This window comes from Pterocles gutturalis, unplaced genomic scaffold (genome assembly GCF_000699245.1).
Source record: "Pterocles gutturalis isolate BGI_N339 unplaced genomic scaffold, ASM69924v1 scaffold11828, whole genome shotgun sequence".
In the NCBI taxonomy this organism is placed as follows: domain Eukaryota; kingdom Metazoa; phylum Chordata; class Aves; order Pterocliformes; family Pteroclidae; genus Pterocles; species Pterocles gutturalis.
In genome coordinates, this window is record NW_010118256.1 from 12918 (window position 1) to 25742 (window position 12825).

At 41.3% G+C, this 12825-nt stretch overlaps 1 protein-coding gene across 1 annotated transcript in view; it reads left to right on the forward strand.

Annotated features, from left to right (window-relative positions):
* LRRC2 (leucine rich repeat containing 2) overlaps positions 1-12825 on the forward strand; it is a gene marked incomplete at its 5' end in the record, with an annotated part of 40673 nt that overhangs the window by 9601 nt on the left and 18247 nt on the right. Inside the window, one exon of the mRNA XM_010076137.1 lies at positions 5837-5973. Coding sequence (XP_010074439.1) covers positions 5837-5973 — 137 coding nt within the window. The remainder of the gene's footprint in view (positions 1-5836; positions 5974-12825) is intronic.

Genomic DNA, 12825 nt, shown 5'->3' on the forward strand with positions numbered 1-12825 from the left:
TGCCTTATCCAGCGAGTGGTACTTCTATTGAATCCATGTCCCTCCAACTTAAAGAAAAGGATGTCATATGGGACAGTGTCAAAGGCTTTGCAGAAGTCCAGGTGGATGATGTCAGTTGCCCTTCCCTTATCCACCAGTGCTGTGGCCCCATTGTAGAATGTCACCAAATTTGTCAAGCATGATTTACCCCTGAGGAAGCCGTGTTGGTTGTCACCAATCACCTGCTTGTTTTCCATGTGCTTTAGCATAGTTTCCAGGAGGATCTGCTCCATCATCTTGCCAGGCACAGAGGTGACACTGACTGGCCTGTAGTTTCCCTGCATCTTCCTTATTTCGCTTTTTAAAAATGGGGGTTATGTTTCCCCTTTTCCAGTCCATGGGAACTTCACCAGACTGCCAAAACTTCTCGAATATGATGGATAGTGGTTTGGCAACTTCATCTGCCAGTTCCTTCAGGACCCATGGATGTATCTCATCAGGTCCCATGGACTTGTGCACCTTCAGGTTCTTTAGATGGTCTTGAGCCTGATCTTCTCCTACAGCTGGTGGTTCTTCCTTCTCCCAGTCACTGCTTTTGCCTTCTGTTACTTGGGCAGTGCGGCTTGAAAAGAAGTCACTAAGTACCTCAGCCTTCTTAATATCCTGGGTAGCCAGGTCTCCCGCTTTCTTCGGGAGGGGGTCCCTCGTTTTTTTCTAGTCCTCCTTTTATCACTGACATACCTATGGAGGTTCTTCTTCTTACCCTTAACATCCTTGTCCATATTTAATTCTATTACGGCTTTAGCTTTCCTAACCTGATCTCTAGTTTCTCGGACAGTTTCTCTGCATTCTCCCCAGGTTACCTGTTCCTGCTTTCACCCTCTGCACACTTCCTTATTTTGTTTGATTTTGCCCAGGAGTTCCTTGTTCATCCATGCTGGCCTCCTGGCATTTTTGCCTGCCTTCTTCTCTGTTGGGATGCATTGCTCCTGAGCTTGGAGGAAGTGATCCCTGAATATTAGCCACCTTTCTTGGCCCCCTCTTCCCTCCAGGGCTTTATCCCATGGGACTCTTCCAAACAGATCCCCAAAAAGGCCCAAGTCCACTCTCCTGAAGTCCAGGGTAGTGAGCTTGCTGTGCACCCTCTTCATTGCCCTAAGGATCTTGAACCCCACCATCTCATGGTTGTTCCATCCCAGGCTGCCCTTAAGTTCCACATTCCCCACCAGCCCTTCCTTTTTGGTAAGAACAGGGACCAGCATAAGCCCTCTCCTGGTTGGCTCCTCTATCACTTGGAGAAGGAAGTCGTCATCAACGCATTCCAGGAACTTCCTGTCCTGCCTGTGCTGAGCTGTATTATTCCTCCAACAGACATCAGGGTGGCTGAAATCCCCCATCAGGACCAGAGCTTGTGAGCATGAGGCTGCTCCTGTCTGTCTACAGAGGGCCTCATCCACTTGTTCTTCTTGGTCAGGCAGCCTGTAGCAGACCCCCATTGTAATCGTGCCTGTCCCTGGTCTCCGTCTGATCTTGGCCCATAAACTCTCAGTCGGCTCCTCATCTAACCCCAGTAAGGAGCTCCATGTGCTCCAGCTGGTCTTTGACGTAGAGGGAGACACCCTATACGTCTTATGATCCTATAAGGCGGGTTAGTGCTTGACTACTGCTGAGCTGTTGGGTGGCATAACTGGAGAGCCCAGAAGTGAGAAAACAGCCACTACACAGAACCGCAAGAGATTGCTTCCTGCAGGTAGATCTTGGTGAACTGTATCCCGCTTAGCTATGTTATCCTTAGTTTGTTACTAGAATTAAACAGCATTGCAAGACTCATGGCTTCTTCTAGCAACTTTCATAACTTGAGCCACAGAAATTACTAGTAATTGACTGCAGATTCTGTAGAGTGCTCCTGTCAGATTAGAACCTGATTATATATGACAAGAAAGAATGTGGTGCATCTTCTACTTGATTTCTCACACTTGCAAGCTGGGACAAACAATACTGTGAACATTGACATATATGCTAGAAACTGTGAAAGGAGAAAAAAAATCTTGAAAAAGCATGGTTTCAGAAGGCAGGAAAATCAAAATGGGAAGCTGTGCTTGTCTCCTTCACTCTGCCCAGAAAGGCTGTCAAATTTTTGAGATTTTTTATTTGGAAGCAATTTTGCTCCATGTCTCCTAGTTACACACTGGAGATGCACCATCTGAGCAGAGTTAGACAAGGGGGCAACTAGGGTGTTGGTGACAGTAGATACCTTGTCCACTTTAGTTCACCAGCTACTAATGGAGCTGAGAGGTAGAAATTTCAGCAGCTGAAAAATTAGCAAGCTTATTTGCTGGTGGTTAGCACTCATAGGCAGCCAAGCCTCATACAGCTTGCTCAGCCCCCTGCAGCTGCTTGTTCAGTCTCCCACAGCAGGACAGGGAGAGAACTGGAAGGCCAACTCATGCATAAGGATGGAGACAGTTTAATAACTGAAGAAAAACAAACAAGCAAACAAGAAAGTGGTGCAAAAACAATCAGTCACCACCAGCTGACCAAAGCCCAGACAGTCCCTGAGCAATGGCTACCTTGGAAAACTTCATCTCATTTCTACCCCTCCACCAGCTTTTACTGCTGAATGTCATGCTACAGTACAGTCCTTTGCCAATTTGGGTCCTGTGTCTCGGCCCTGTCCCCTCCCAGCCTCTTGCCTACCCCTAGCTGACTCACTGGGTCAGCAGAGTGAGAAACAAAAGAAGACCTTCATACTGTGTAAGCACTGTTCAGCAACAGCAAAAACATTGGCGTGTTATCACCACTATTTAGTCACAAATCCACAATATAGCACCATCCAGGCTGCTATGAAGAAAATTAACTCCATTCCAAAAAGACCCAGTACAATATTCTATTCCTAAAAGAAAAGACAAAACATTGCAATGCTAACGAGTAAGTAGTTCCTTTATTATTCCAATGGGATTTGCTCTCCTTCACTGAAGGATTAATTGGATGAAGAATAAATTTATGATTTTTTGAGTCTCTATTTTATTTTAAAGCATTTTTGCTTCAGTGATTATTTTGTTGCAAGGAGGCGGTGAGTTGATGTTTGTGCCCCTTAGCATGTGATGTAACACCTTCATTTGTCTACACCGTGATACTAAACCCGGTGAGGTTTCATCCTGGGTAGGCTAAACTTTTATTATTTTTATGTGCTTAAAAATCTGGAAATAAGACTGTTCACACATTTACACCATTATGTTGCTTCTGTTACTGTCTTGCACCATGCCCAGTGACCGTTGTGGGACAGTAAGGTACTGCCAAAACAATGCCTTTTGTACTCTTAAGGAAAATTTTACTTCTGCGATTTTAAATAAAACAGCACTTCACAGCCAATAGGTAAGACAAGATTACCTTCCTAAAAGGATAGCTGAATTTTGAAATACCATCTCAGCTTCTATTTCTAGCAGAGCTAAAACTGGGATAAAGCTGAATGGAAGCTTCTGGTTTTTGATCTGTTGCAACCTGTAGAGTACAATACAACAGAGTTCTTACCATATATGGCTTGTCTGCCACTTGTGAGAAAGATTTGAGTGGTCCAGCCATCATTTGAAGACAACATTCTGGGGTTCATGTGAAATGAGATGTGATTTGGTGGCTGCTAGTATTGGTCATCAAACTGCATGCCTCTGCCTCTGACAACACTTTCTCAGGGAAAAACAACATGGGGCTTTCAATTTTCTATGTTTGCTCTCTGTTCTTTTCTGTGGAAGCACCATTTGGCTTCTCGTAAGGATTTCTACACATCGCAAAAGGTGAGCAGCTCTGAAACAACTTTGTTTTTGAGGGAGTTTAGCTAAACATTAGTTCCTTAAGCATAAGCTCACTATTATGACACTGTTTTGAGCACTTAGGATCTACTGTATAGAGATTCTCTACAGTGTCATCCAAATCCCATGACACACCAGGTTATTTTTAAAAAATTGATTAATAATAGAAGAATTATATAATATAAAATTGTAACTCTTGTGTATGTCTTGTCCTGGTTTGCCAATATATGGTTTGTTTTGAGAACCTGTTGACACCAGTTGCTATTCTGCCCCGATTTCCAGCTGCTGAATTGCATTTAAGTTTCTTCCTGTTGCTTTTCCTTGTGAATGCTGTACTCTATCACTGCTCAGATGCAAATATCACAGGAATATCCTTGATTAGAGGGGAATAGTGCAGATGATACCAAGCTCAGTGATACAGTTGATACACTTCAGGGAAGGGATCCCATCCAGGGGGACCTTGACAGGCTTGAGGAATGAGCCCATGTGAATCTCATGAAATCAACAAGGCCAAGTGCAAGGTCCTGCAACTGTGCTGAGGCAATTTCCAATATCAATACAGGCTGGGGAATGAATGCATTGGGAGCAACCCCACAGGGAAGGACTTGGGGATACTGGTGGATGAAAAATTGGATATGAGATGGCAATGTGCCCTTGTAGCCCAGAAAGCCAGTTGTAACCTGCATCAACAGAAGTGTGGTTAGCCGGTCAAAGGAAGTGCTTCTCCTCTTATACTCCATGCTTGTGAGACCTCACCTGGACTACTGCATCTGGCTCTGGGGCCTCCAGTGTAAGAAGGACGTGGAGCTGTTAGAGCAGATCCAGAGAAGGGCCATGAAAGTGGTCAGAGGGCTGAAGCACCTTTAACATGAAGAAAGGTTCAGAGAGTTGGGGTTGTTCAACCTGGAGAAGAGAAGGCTCTAGGGAGACCTTACTGCAGCTTTTCAATAGTTAAAGAAAGACAGAGAGAGACTTTTTACCAGGGCCTGTAGTGAGAGGACAAGGGGGAATGGCATTAAACTGAAAGAAGGTAGATTCAGACTAGATATAAGGAAGACATTTTTTATGATGAGGGTGGTGAGACCCTGGAACAGGTTTCCAAGAGAAATTGTGGAAGCCTTATCATGGGAAGTGTTCAAAGGCAGGTTGGATGGGGCTTTGGACCAGATAATCTTTGAAGGTCCCTTCCAACTGAAACAATTTTGTGATTCTGTGATTCTATGATTGTCCATATAATATGACAGCACAACTGTCCATAGAATGTTCTCATTTTGTTGTATATGTATTTAAAGATCTGTTTACTAACACTTCAGCTTTTTGATATATTCAAATTCCTTACTTCCTGCCTCTTTAACTGTGTCAAAAAAGATTTCCATTTTTTTCAGTATAATGCATTTTTCATTCTAATAATGTTTCTAAACCTGTTTTTACTGAAGATTATGTAATGCAGTAAATTGAAGAAACAGAAAGCACACCGTGACTAATGTCACCTAGAATATTATAAGGGCCTTAAAATTAAGCAAACAAGAATCATAAATTGCAGTTAAAAAAAAAAAATGAAACAAAAGCACACTTCCATTATCTTTCATAATCAGAAGTATGCAATGTTGGATACCAAAGACAGAATTATTGATGTAAAAGTTCAGTAGGAATTATTATTCCCAATGAACAGATTCTATTAAAAATATTAAAATGCTTTTCAGTTAGTAGGAAGGTTTTCTAAAGTGGTCAAACCAAAAGCCAGCTTTTTGAGTTTCAACTGAGGTCTGAGGTATCTCATCCGTGGTGGAATCAAGATCTTTGCAAGTCTTTGCTGCCTCCTTTCAAGCTCTCATCAAACTCACTGCCATGATGGGAAGCCATACAAATATAGCACAGTATTATTGCCTTCCTCCCCAGTGCTAGTGACCACTGCGGAAAATATTCGTTAATCTCTTACTCATCATCGCATTAAGGAGTTTTTTCATTGCTAAACAGAGTATGCTTTTTTTTTTTACTTTGTCCCTCAAACTCTTTTTAATGCATGGATTTTAATTATCTTTCTCTCACAGGCTGCTTAAAAAACCTCAGAGTGCTCAATGTGAGTTTCAATAATTTGAAGTCAGTCCCTCCAGAACTGGGTGATTGTGAGAATCTGGAAAAACTGGATTTGTCTGGAAATATGGAAATAACAGAGCTCCCATTTGAAGTAAGATAACAATCTATGTTCCTTCCATCTTTTTTATTTGGCATATAAAGTATTTTATCACAGTATTAATATTTTTCTTAACAGATTAAATAACATTCCTTGCAGTTTTTAGCAACAATATTTTAGTAGTAGTGTCACTGAAAATGCCTTAGCAGCAGTTAAATGAGACCAAGCCACTTTGTTGTGGTTTTCAAGTGACTAAATTTTACTTGTATTTATTCTGATGTATGAGGGCGGACATGATCTCAAAGGGGATTTGGCCAGTAGTGATAAGGAGAAGGCTGAAAATAGCTATTTTCAGTGAAAGTGGAGTGCATCTTGACACTCAAATTCACATGCTAACCTTCATTTGTTCCCACTGTCTGTTTTCCTTTAAAAAGAGTATGGAGAATTCTATAAACAACACTACATGTTGCTATGAGCATAAGTATCTGTCTGAAAGGGATATTATGTTTGACGCATGGTATGAATATAGAACAAAGACTGAGAAACGCACTCCCAGGCATGCACCAGCATTGTTTCTTGTGTTGGATTCATAACTGCTCTCTGCCACAGCTGCTCGGCAAGTTATGGTTCACAGAGAAATGAAATCACTGTCTGATTCCTAACGACAGTTTCAGATGTCATCTGTACTTTTCAGGATCTTAATATCCTGATTCCCAGAGGATGAGTGGGGTAACCTTTAGGGAGAAGTGTCAGGCTCTTCTTTACTGATTCCTACTTTTTCCGTAAACATCTGTTACTGGCGATTTACAGGCAATGTTGGAGCGGATTACACTTGTGAGATCTGGTTTGGCAATGCTTATATTCTGTTCCGAGGTAACTTTCCTGTCTGGCTTTTCACTGTAAGGCAGTCTATCTGAAAAGAATTGTTACAAAATGATGGGAATCTGGGAAACAGAAACAAAAGGTGAATGTTAGCTTCACATCATAAATGGACACCGCATAGAAATGTTAGCAGCAGCACAAACAGTGTAGGTCTCCTTTCTTCTTCCTCTCCTCCATCAAATAGCAAGGATAGGGGACAAACCAGATAAAACTTAACTGTCCAAAAGGAACCATAATGGAATCAGAAAAACATATATCCTGAACAGGCAAAGGCATTCAATATAAACATCTAGGAAAAGTGAGTATATTCAAACCTGCGGACTGGAACAGAGAATTTATCCCCAGTCTTTGGTATGTTAAAATCAATGAGTATTTTCCCAGTTTCTTCTAAAGCCCTTGTAGTACAAAGGCTTACCCATGTGTATGCATTATGGGTAGTCTCTGCATGTAAACCTAACTGTACATGTAACTCTTTCCAGTGCTGAGTCCTAAGAGACCAGTGTTTCTCTTGGAAAGGTCAAAAATATCATTCCCTTCTGGGGTTCTCTTTTTAAATGGGATTGCAGGTCACTAAAACTGAGTGTAGGCTACTGGTTAATGGTTCACTTACAATCTACGGAAAGAAATTTGGAGCTGTGTAAATGAATTCGTACAACAGTAGAAAAATGGAAGAAACATCATGTCACCATGGTCTAAATAGTCAAGGAGAAAAATATTGGCTTTGTCTACTGTGTTTCCTTGTTTCTCTGGAGGCTGGATTTTAATTTATAATTGTGGTGACCTGGGAGGTAGGCTACACAAACTCTTCTGATTTTGTTTATAAAATTAGTTTCCCAGAATCAACATTTCAAGGGCAAAAGCCTAACATACAATTAAAGGAACACTTTTGTAAAATCATTTAAAATGCTGCAAAGTGTTTGGCATTTGGTATACTCAGTATGGCTGATGTTATTTAGAGAAATTGCGTCAGTATCCTTGCTAGTGTAATAGGTGTTGTATGATTCCCATATGGGCAAAAGGTGGTAGTCACTGGCAGGTAACTCTTTAATGAATTAAAATATTGAATTAGTCTGAACAGACTAAAAAGAGAAAACAGAAAGACACTGTGAAGTGTTGTGGGGGGCTAACCTTGGCTAACAGCCAAACGCCCACCCAGCTGATCACTCCCTCCTTCTCACAGCATGACATCATGAGAGAATAGGAGAAGAAAGCTCATGGGTCGAGAGAAAAGATAGGGAAATTGATTATCTTTTACTATTGTGGGCAAAACAGACTGTACTTGGGGAAGATTAATTTACTATTTGCCAATATATACTTGGGCAGTGAGAAACAAAGACATTGTAACAACATCTTGCCTTCCCCCCTCTCCCAAATTCAACTTTACTCCACTACAGATTTCTCTCCCAGTCCTGAGCTGTGCAGGGAGGAGGGGGAAGTTATAGCCAGTACACAGCAATTTCTAGCTGCTTCTCTCCTTCTTCCTCACATTTTTCCTCTGCTCCAGTGTGAGGTTTCCATGGGCTGCACTTTCTTCAGGATTATCCATCCGTAGCAGTGTGGGTCTTTCACAAGCTGCAGCGTGGAGATCTGCTCCATCATGGAGAACCTCCTCCTCCTCCTGCCGGGACCTTGGGGTTCCCTCTGCTCTTTCTCACTCTTTTTATTCTCTCCTCCTTTCTTTGGTATTTTTTTTTCCTTTCATAAGTTTCTAGAGTGGCACCACACACTTGGCTTAGGGGCTCAGCTGTGTCCTGTGGTGTGTCCATTGGATCTGGCTGGAACTGTCTGTGTCCAGAATGGGACAGCCCCTGGTCTTTTCCCACAGAGGCCATCCTGTAGCCCTCATGCTACCAGCACCTTGCTCTGGACACCCAGTACAAGTATTTATGAGCCCAAGTTAGACAGATTAGATCAATTATTGCCTAACACAGCTGTTGCTAACATCTATTAATCCAGTGAAATGCTTATAAGGGTTGGTCATCATTCTCTCCTGTGGTGCGAGTACTGGGAACTGGTGACAGTAAATAAGCAAGTACGTGCAAGTTCTGTTTTGGTAGGTGAATGGGCTCCCTTTACAACATGAGGAAAAAGAGAGAAAACTTGGCAACCAATACACAAAATAAGGTAGAGAGTTAACAAAAATGTTCCCTGTTTATCATCTTTAAGGAAGTTAAATTTTTATTTGTCTTTCATATTCCTAAAAGTTTCTTCTGGGAAGGTTAAAGAAGTGAATCAGAGCTGTGATTCTGATTCTCCGGCTTAAAATTCTACTGGAAAGAAATAAATGCAAACTTAATCCCAGTAGAAATTTTCAAAATCTAATATTGCCTTGTTTTTGTACATAGAATAATGGCCAGAGAGACACTGATAATATATATGGAAAATGGATTTAGTGAGATTGATAACATGCCTGTAATTCAGCCAAGAATTTTTGACAGACCCATAAAGGTTTATGATATTATCAGAACTCTGACACTGAATTACTCCTTCAGTAATCAGTCTCCCTGTTCCCTTTCTATCTATTTTCTTTATGACAGGTGAAAAAGATAGAGAAGTCTTGAAGCTTTTAGTTTATTTATATATTTAGTTATTTGCTTTCTTAGGGAAAAAGTTCAGTTTTTAATTTTTTTTTTAAATAAACACAAAATGTTACATGATGAGCTAATTTAGGGGGAAAAATCTCAAAGAAACGGATCATACAACACATGGCTCTTGTTGCTACTCAGAAGTGGTAGAGGGTGAACTTGGGTTATTACGCACAAAACCATACAGTGTCACTAAATACCCATTTTGAATTGAAGTTCCTGATTTGTGAAGACAGCTACCGTATATATGTATAATTTTTTGCTGGCTTCTCAGTTGTTTCTGTGCCTGAATTTCTCAGTTAGACACATACATAAGAAATTCACAGACTGTTGTGATGTCTGTTAAATCTGTTAGTTTGTTTTGTAAACAGGGGAACTTCAGGAAAGACATGATACTAAGCACCTTCATCTTGTATTATTTTTCAGGTAAATTGCAGTTGCTAAGGGGATTTCCAGCATGCATAGACTATACTTCTTACCTTTTTAATTTACCAATCTTGTTCTTCAATGCAGCTGTTTTAAGCGGAGGTATGCTATGATTGAGATGATCTAGCACAACCAAAATCTTGTGGATCTTCATTCTCTGTTAATAGATTTACTATCCGGTAGCTATGTATCCACCTTTTTCAACGTGTTGGGCAAAAAAATCCCCACCCCAAACGACAGCATTCTGCTTTGCTTAATGTAACCTGTTTCATGGAGCAGCTGTGTCAGCCTACTAGGAACATGTGTGTCCAGTATCTGGACTTCTGTCAGTATTTCCATTTGCGTGTGTTTTGGAGCCATGCCTTGAGTGACATGCCTTGTGCCATAACATCAGGAGGCAAAGCACACTGCTCACTTGTCTATTCATTTCTTGTAGAAAGGCTGCTTCCAGCACTCTGTAAGTCATCTCACTGAACATTAAAGTGGAGTAATCTGATGGTCCATTAAAAAAATTGCTCTCATCTTTGACTTTCTCAAGGCTTAGGATTTCATAGCATTCCGTACTTTGCCTAAGGAAGAGTGAGCTAGTTCAATGTTTACCTTTCAATTTAGTTTCTGTCTTCTGCTGTTGGATGTCTAACATTTTTAGATTTTAAAAGATTCAGTTTAACATCAAAATTAGATTAGTATTAGTTGCAAAGTAAGTCCTTTGTCAGAAAAGGCTTATGGGCTTGCAGTTGAATTTAAATCTGTTTTGGTTACATTTGTAAATTAAGAGTGCCTTCCTCTGGACATGAGTGGAAAAAAATTTTAAATAAAATGTAAATGTTAGAAAAGGCAACACACGTGGTGCTACACTTGTGCAGCCAGTTTGTAACATACACTTCTGGACCCCTGTAACCAGGCTCAGCAGGGGAAGATGCAAAATCTTCCCTGAGATGACACACAGCTAGTAAGACTTCTCTGTGGAGGTGAATTTGTTCATCTAGCTAAGATGCTTAGGAGAGGCATGCCCTGTATGTTATCCAGTCCCTCTCTTAGCGTAGTGGGATTATACTGCTTACGATACTCTGTAGCTGCAGAGAGAAGGGGAAGGATGGATGGATTTATTTCTAAATTTCTTGTACCTTCTGTGCATGAATTTAAGAGTTAGTATGATACTGGTATTTGTATTTTAACTGTTGCATAGAGTTCCCACTCTTATTTTCATACATGTCATGCAACTAATTTGTTTTTCTAGGAATAAAAATAAAATAAGGTGTTTTCTGATATAGGTTTGTAGAAAAATTGCTCTGACCTTATTTTAAGGTGTGTTTCCTTCAGAAAGTATTGCTTTCTACAGTTATTTACTGAATCACCCAATCAATGTTTCTTGTGCATGGCAGAATACTTGCTTTATGCTGATGTTTCAAAGAGACAACTTTACTGTGTTGAAGGGCCAGTTCTTCTTCCATACTATAAAATTCTGCTAGTATTGCTACATCAGCTGAGAGTATTTATAGATGTGACCTGAAGGAACCCAAGGGAAGATGTAGAAGTTCTCATTTCCTCCATCTGTACCATCGGTGTGTCACACGTTGTCGCTTACAGGACACTCCACACTACCACCACCAAGACAGAAATGCTTACAGACAGCCTTTCTGATACTGAAAATGGATTAAAAAGCAGTTTTGCAAAGTTATTCTGCTTTGGAAAGTGTTCAGTGCCACATCTGAGCAGTCCCAGCAAACCATCTGAAATGTTTTCTGTATCGTTTCTGAGGTCTGGGTGGTGAAAAATGAAGGAATGAGGCAGAGATTGCTACAGCATATGAATATTTTTTCAAAGAAGGAGCACATATGTCTGCATTTCCATGTCAATCCTGTATAAAATAATCTTTGAAGTTCAGAGAAATGGGAAGGTTACGCTTTCTGGCTGTTTTAGCACACTGTGTTTTCAACAGATCAAATAAAATCTTGTTTTGTATTTCTCATGCATAGAAGGTTTCAGATAAGTTCTGATATAAACAAGTACAGACTTGAGGAGCTTTCAAAATCAGAGAGTCATAGAACAGTTTGGATTGGAAGGGACCTTAAAGATCACCTAGTTCCAACCCCCCTGCCGTAGGCAGGGACACCTTCCACTAGGTTAAGTTGCTCAAAGCCTCATCCAACCTGGCCTTGAACACCTACAAGATTATCTGTTCCATGACCTTCCCAGGCACAGAAGTGAGGCTGACAGGTTGGTAGTTCCCAGGGTCCTCCTTTCCACCTTTTTTAAAAATGGATGCAGTGTTTCCCTTTTCCCAGTAACCAGGGACTTCACTTGATTGCCATGACTTTTACAATAACATGGAGAGTGGTTGGGCAACTACATCATCCAATTCCCTCAGGACTCTGGGATGCATCTTGCCAGGTCCCACACATTTATGTGTGTTCAGGCTCCTCAGTGGTCTCGAACCTGGTCTTCCCTTCCAGTGGGAGGGACTTTGTTACCCCAGTCCCTATCTGGCAGTCCATCCACTTGAGAGGTGCGGGAAGAGAGGTTGTCAGTGAAGACTGAGGCAAAAAATTGTAGAGTACCTCAATCTTCTCCTTGTCTGTTGTTACCAGTTTGCCAGTCATGTTCATCATGGCAGATATGCTTTCTTTACCTTCCTTTCCTGTCTGACATATGCGTATAAGCCCTTCTTATTACTCTTTGCATCCCTTGCCAAGTTCAGCTCCACCTGTGCCTTGGTCTTCCTGACCCCATCCCTGCACAACCGAGCAGCGTCCCTCTACTCTCTCCAGGACACCTCTCCCTGCTTTCACTGCCTGTGCATTTCCTTCTTGCCCTTTAGTCTGACCAGCAGCTCTCAACTCAGTCATGGCGATCTCTTGCCTTCCTTTCTTGATTTCTTCCCCCTGGGCACTGATAGCTCTTGTGCTCCATGGAAAACCTCCTTAAAGTTCTACCAGCTCTGTTCTGCTCCCTTGTTCTGGAGGGCAGTTTCCCAGGGGGTCCTATTGACTGACTCCTTGAACAGCTGTAA